The sequence below is a fragment of the Herpailurus yagouaroundi genome, unplaced genomic scaffold (genome assembly GCF_014898765.1).
Source record: "Herpailurus yagouaroundi ecotype Mexico unplaced genomic scaffold, PumYag 29, whole genome shotgun sequence".
Taxonomy (NCBI): domain Eukaryota; kingdom Metazoa; phylum Chordata; class Mammalia; order Carnivora; family Felidae; genus Herpailurus; species Herpailurus yagouaroundi.
The window spans coordinates 40,594,413-40,600,412 of NW_024412377.1; the positions used below are offsets into that span (position 1 = coordinate 40,594,413).

General features: G+C 38.0%; 1 protein-coding gene across 1 annotated transcript in view; it reads left to right on the forward strand.

Moving 5' to 3' along the window:
• The window catches only part of SNX18 (sorting nexin 18), a 29,796-nt gene extending 24,713 nt beyond the window's left edge, over positions 1-5,083 (forward strand). Inside the window, exon 2 of the mRNA XM_040496910.1 lies at positions 2,376-5,083. Within this exon, the coding sequence (XP_040352844.1) occupies positions 2,376-2,629 (254 nt within the window). The 3' untranslated portion in view covers positions 2,630-5,083. The remainder of the gene's footprint in view (positions 1-2,375) is intronic.
• Positions 5,084-6,000: the final 917 nt, after the last annotated feature.

Here is a 6,000-nt window from a genome sequence, read left to right on the forward strand (position 1 = left end):
TGGGGGTAGTTTCTAAGAGTATGGTTGTCATTTAGAGTTGGACATTCACCCAGCTCTGGGCCAGGCTTCGGAGCCCCCGTATGCAGGGCTCTACTCTGCAGGCTCTGATGACTAGAACGAGTGATCCTTGGAGCATATTACCAGTGTGGCAGCGTGTGCACAGACATGTCACGGAGGCACAAGGTAGGATGCTGCATGTCCTTGGTGTGTGCTCCGTGGGCTTGGGCACCTGCGAGTAGAATCATCATAAAATAGTCAAATTACCTGAGACTTTTCTCTTAACTTCCTGTTTCTCTCTCTCTCTCTCTTTGCCATTTTAAACATGCATTTCATAATTTCATATTCTCAGTCGTCTTGTTAAAAAATGTTTCCTTTAATTCTGTCTCATTATGCTTTCCTGGTCTTTTCCACTTCAGTTTTTGTATGTAACTTGTGAGAGATGGACACATACAAGAAAGATAAATTGGCTATGAAAAATGATTTCTTTCTCTTTTATGGGGAGGAGTTCTTTCTTTGATATAAATGACAAGCAGGCGGATTTTATGGCTTTGCTCCCCTGCCAGGGGGCAACGGCAGAAGAGTGAAAAGTGCCACACTTTAAAGGGACGGCTTCCTGGTGGAATTGGTCAGGTGGAATTGAAGCCGTGTTAATGCCCATGACTTCTCTCTACAGAGGAGACCCCTCGTCTCTGCCATGGGGTTAAGTGGGGTCTCTACTGCTTTTCACTTAAAGACCTCGTGTAGAATAAATAAATGAAAATGTATACACATACCTGCATATGTATGTGTTATGCTTGTCGTTGGGTTTTAATTTCTCAGGTCTTTGAGCTGTGTCAAAAAATTCCCCCCAAAACAAACATACTGTTTACCCTCCAAGGGTTTTATGTAATGCTAGGTTTAACTCTGTATTATTTAGGAGATTTGAAGAAGTTTAGAAACAGGGCTTTTCCCCTTGTGTATTTCATCATTAGCTAAAACTGAATATTTCTGAAACAGAATTCCTCAGCTTTCCCACCTCCTCCTAAACAGACTCCCTTCTTTTGTCCCCCTTGGTGTCATCATGGTGGAGACTGCCCAGCCAGGTGTGGTAGAGGTTTCTCTCTCATCCTTCGTCATGGTTTAGTAGAATAAGTGCTAGATGGGGCCAGGAAGGCTGAATTCCTGAGGTGGCCATGAGCACATGATCTGAACTTAATCATCATTCTTTTCCAAGAACCCATGAAGGTCCTTTGTTTCCTACCCCTAAATATCCTTGGCTTTTTGTGTCTTCACGTGGCACCTGCCAGAGTGATCGTCCCCTTCCTTCTCCCTTGTACATACTCTGGTGACATTTCCTTTTTTTTTTTTTTTTTAATTTTAATTTTTTTAATGTTTGTTTATTTTTGAGAGAGAGAGCACAAGTGGCAGAGGGACAGAGAGAGAGGGAGACACAGAATCCGAAGCAGGCTCCAGGCTCTGAGCTGTCAGCACAGAGCCCAGTACGGGGCTTGAACTCACTAACGGTGAGATCATGACCTGAGCCAAAGTCGGATGCTCAACTGACTGAGCCACCCAGGTGCTCCTCTGGTGACATTTCTTGACAAGAGGCTATGACACCTCTGGCTTCATTCCCAGATCATCATTAGGGCAGACTCAAAACTCATTGGTCCTTACAGCCCTGAAGAAAAGGTGGCAAATTCTTACTTCACAGGCCTCATGCTCCAGGTGTGGGTCTCCTGATAGAACACGGAATGGCCCCCTCATTGCCAATAAGACACAGGTTTGGCCAGCCCCAGTGAGGGTGGCCACCAGTTGTACACTGTCCGCATTTCCAAGTCCCCTTCATGACATGAATAATTTCTAAAATACAACCCAAGTTGGCACTAACAAGTTGCAGAGTGTGGTTCTAGGGTCTTATACGGTATCTCTTCAGTGAGACTTTCTGAGGAAGTAGATTTGCATCTTCTGTGGGGCATTGTGTTTATAGATAGCTTTCTTAATATATTTGTGTGCAATGGTGTCACACCCTTTCTCTTAAATGAAAATCGCAGTTTCTTGGTTTGTATTTTTAGAGACCATTACTTGCAGTTTATCATCTGTCCGTATAGTATCTCTCCCTGGAAGAGATGAAACCTGTTATAGGTACTTGGTCAATGGCAGGTGCTAGTTTTGAGAAGTGAAATTGCAGCAACGATGGTGTTTTCAGTAACCCTATCAGGTTCCTTTGTTTTTAATAAGTAATAACACTCATCCCTTTAAGTTCCAAAAGGCTTGAAATAGTGTATTTATAATGCAGGAGTCTGTTTGCTATGTAGCTATGTTGTTAGGATACGTGTGTGTGTGTGTGTGTGTGTGTATTTAATTTTTTTTTTTTTTTTTTTTTTTTTTAACTACAGGAGCTCTTACCAAAGTAAAGGAGAGTAGGCGACACGTGGAAGAAGGGAAGATGGAGGTCCAAAAGGCTGATGGCATTCAAGATCGCTGTAACACTATTTCTTTTGCCACTTTGGCTGAAATTCACCACTTCCATCAAATTCGAGTAAGAGACTTTAAATCACAGATGCAGCATTTCTTACAACAGCAAATAATATTTTTCCAAAAAGTGACACAGAAGTTGGAAGAAGCTCTTCACAAATATGATAGTGTTTAATGACTGGACATTGGGTTGTGGACTTTTTTCAGTTCAAGGATATTTCTACAGCAGAATAAAAACTGCTATCAAAGAGCTATTGCCAACTATCAGTGGTGGTACAAGGATGGTTTTGTGTTCAACTGAAGCTCTGCTGAATATATAATTACGTAGGAAAGAAACAGTTAATATGGTTATATAATAGAAACAGTACCACACATTGTAACTAAATTATACTATGTATGCCTACACTACCATTGTAACTTTTGGAATAATGATTATACTATTTGCCTTATTGCTTTTTGAAGTATGGGTATTTTAGTGCATACTTTGTAGACCTCAAAACCCATGAAGGGTCTCAAAGAAGCTGGCTGGATAAAAGCCTGCTGCGGATGCCTTTTTACTCTCATAGATTGGGATTACCTAAATTCAACCTATTCTCTGTTTACAAACTCCAACTAGAGCAGCTATGCGACTTTGTGCCTTTAAACTCTTGGTTTTTCATTTCTCCACCCCCTCCCTTTTTTTTTTTTTTTTTGTAAGTAACCACAACTTTTCTTGATTGAAAGAGTGAAAGGCCAGCAGTGCATACAATGACAAACCTGTTGGTAACCTCATATTGGCGCTGGGGGCGGGGTGGGCGGTCAGCTGTCATCAGTTTGCCTGGCAAGTGTTGTCTCCCGACACACTCTGGTGAGGGCAACCGAGGGAGACCTGATGCTCATCTTGGAATATGAAGTCTATTAGGGAATAAAATGGTGCCACTCTGTTCCTTAGATGCTGTAGTAGCATAGCCTCTTCACGCAAGTGTCCTAGAAACTTGGCGTGGAGATCGAAACCAACATGTCTTATAACACAGAGAAGGAGGAGTCTAATCAGTTGGGGACACAAGCACAGAATCAGTGATGACACATACCTGGTTTAATTCTTAAGAGGGTTTTCTTTTCTTTTTCTTTCTTTTTTTTTTATCTTGAAGATTTTAATATTCAGTGTGTGTGTGTGTGTGTGTTATTATTTTTTTTAATGATCTACACTGTTAACTGATTGAGACTCCACTGTGATTCACTCGTTTACTTAATCAAAAACTTTTCAGGGATGTCTGTAAAATTCAGTGTTATACGTGATTGAAAGTAGAGTTGGTTGATCTAAGGAGGGACCAGAAATAATTATTATTCCAAATGCTGAAGGAAAAAAAAAATTGTGTTTTTTTTTCATATTGTAAGCCCCCAGGACATTTAACCTTAAAAATTATTTTAAATATATTCTATTATTATAAGGGAAATATGAATGGCTGATAAATACCAAAAAGATTCAAAAGCAGCTTAATTTAAAAAGCACAAAGAGATTCTGGCTTCAAATGCCAAAATCTCCATGTTTTTATAGTTGCTGAGCTATAAATAATGTGATTCTTGAGTTTACAGATTGGAAAAGTGTCACTGAAAGGTCAAAGTATCTACTGTTTTTATGAAGTCAAACTTATGCTGCCTCACAAATCCCTGGATATTGAAATGGTAACACAGAAGTAAAGAGGTCGATTTGAAATATTGGTGAGTCACACTGATTAAAAAAGACAGGGTCAGTTTTCAGACACTCAAAAAAGAAACGGTTATTGAAATAATTACTCAACAGCACATTTATTCTAAAAAAATAATCTCATATGGGTTGAATTTTTAAGATCAGAGTGTTGTAATTTTGATGAAATTTTTATACCTTAGGTAACTTAGAGCCAGATTTAACATCATGTGGCTTTGTTTCTATTACAGATATGTGGAATTGTGGAATTGTAACCAAATATATTGTTCTCTAAAAAGTAACTTTATCTTGTTGATTGCAAAATATAGTTCTATAAAAAAAAAACCCATATATCTATGTTAATTTTATTGCAGAAGTTTGGAGATTATAATTATAGCATTTAATTTAAATCTGAGTCTGTATTGGACAGATAAGCACTATGCTTTTCAAATGATTTGAAAATCAGTTTTATTTGCCTCTTTATTTTGATGGTGGTTTGATTCTTTTTTTTTTTTTTTTTTTTTTTTTTTTTTAAGTAAAATCACTAAAGATGTGCAGTGGTAGCATGGAAATTATCTGAGGTGTCTTGTTATGATTGTGCTTTAGCCAGGGTGGACATAGCTTAAATTATAAAAACTAAAAATTAAAGTACAAGGAGGTATAAGTTCATGCTGCCTACTTAGAAGAGAACTTTTGTTCTTCATAACTACATAACATTATAATGCCACTGATTCATAAGGGGTTTAAATGAATTCTGTGGGGTAGGACACCAGAATTATTAGTGTTCATTTTCATCTAAGATCTTTATTTCTCTAACGTTCTTGGTCCTATTGAAACATTTCAGTATACAAAAATACTGCAATGTTAATACCCAAGAGAAAAGCCATCATAATGTGTATGCTGGTCATTATGATCAGTGTGGTACAATTTTTTAAAAAATAAACTATCATGCCCTTCATGCCATTATTTGTCTTTATTTCTATAATTTATAATTTCGATACGTGATGTATTTATGACATGAGGGTGTCCGCCTGAGCTGGTTTTGCTAGTCTAATTACAGACGGACTTGTTGATGTGCTGTAATTGTCATGCAGTGAGACTGGTTTTGCAGCCGTGCATTATATACAACCCCCATTATTCGCCCAGTCTGTTGTACCTAAAGGCACAGTGTAAACCCAGAACGAGGGAACACGTTTGAAAGTGAAACAAGAGTCCGTGCACTTTGGCTTAAATAGAGCAGTACAGTTAAACCTTGGTTTACGAGCAGGATTCATTCCAGAAATATGCTTGTAATCCAGAGCACTTGTATATCAAAGCAAATTTCAAGAACCATTGACTCAGTGGTGAGCATGTGTCGTTCAGCATCACGGACTACTCATATTGCAAGACATCACTCGTTTATCAAGTTAAAGTTTATTAGGAATGTTTGCTTGTCTTGTGAAACACTCGCAGAATGAGTTACTCGTAATCTGAGGTTTTCCTGTCATTGAGAATAGATTCGTTTTTTGGGCTTCACTGACACAGATGTCCTACGTGTATTTGTAACAACACAGAAGATTCTTCAGTGCTGGTTTTTAATTGTCTTAAGTTTTGCTGCTGTTCTCATAATTAAGGACTTGAAAAATGTAGTCTTGTCAAGTCAAGCATGTAAAATTTATGTGTCAACCTTTAAATGTCATTCTTTACCAAGCTCGTTGCTATAGGTATTTTTTTTTTTTTCCACTTAGGTTTTCAGTTCCTCAGAAACAAATAACCATGTCTGGTACTTTTAAATCAATAAGCATTATCCAGTTTTCTCGTTTGCAGCCTTCTCTTTGGCTAACAGAAGAAGTAAAAATTAGGGTATTAGTTATTTATAGACTAAAAGTGTCGAACATTTT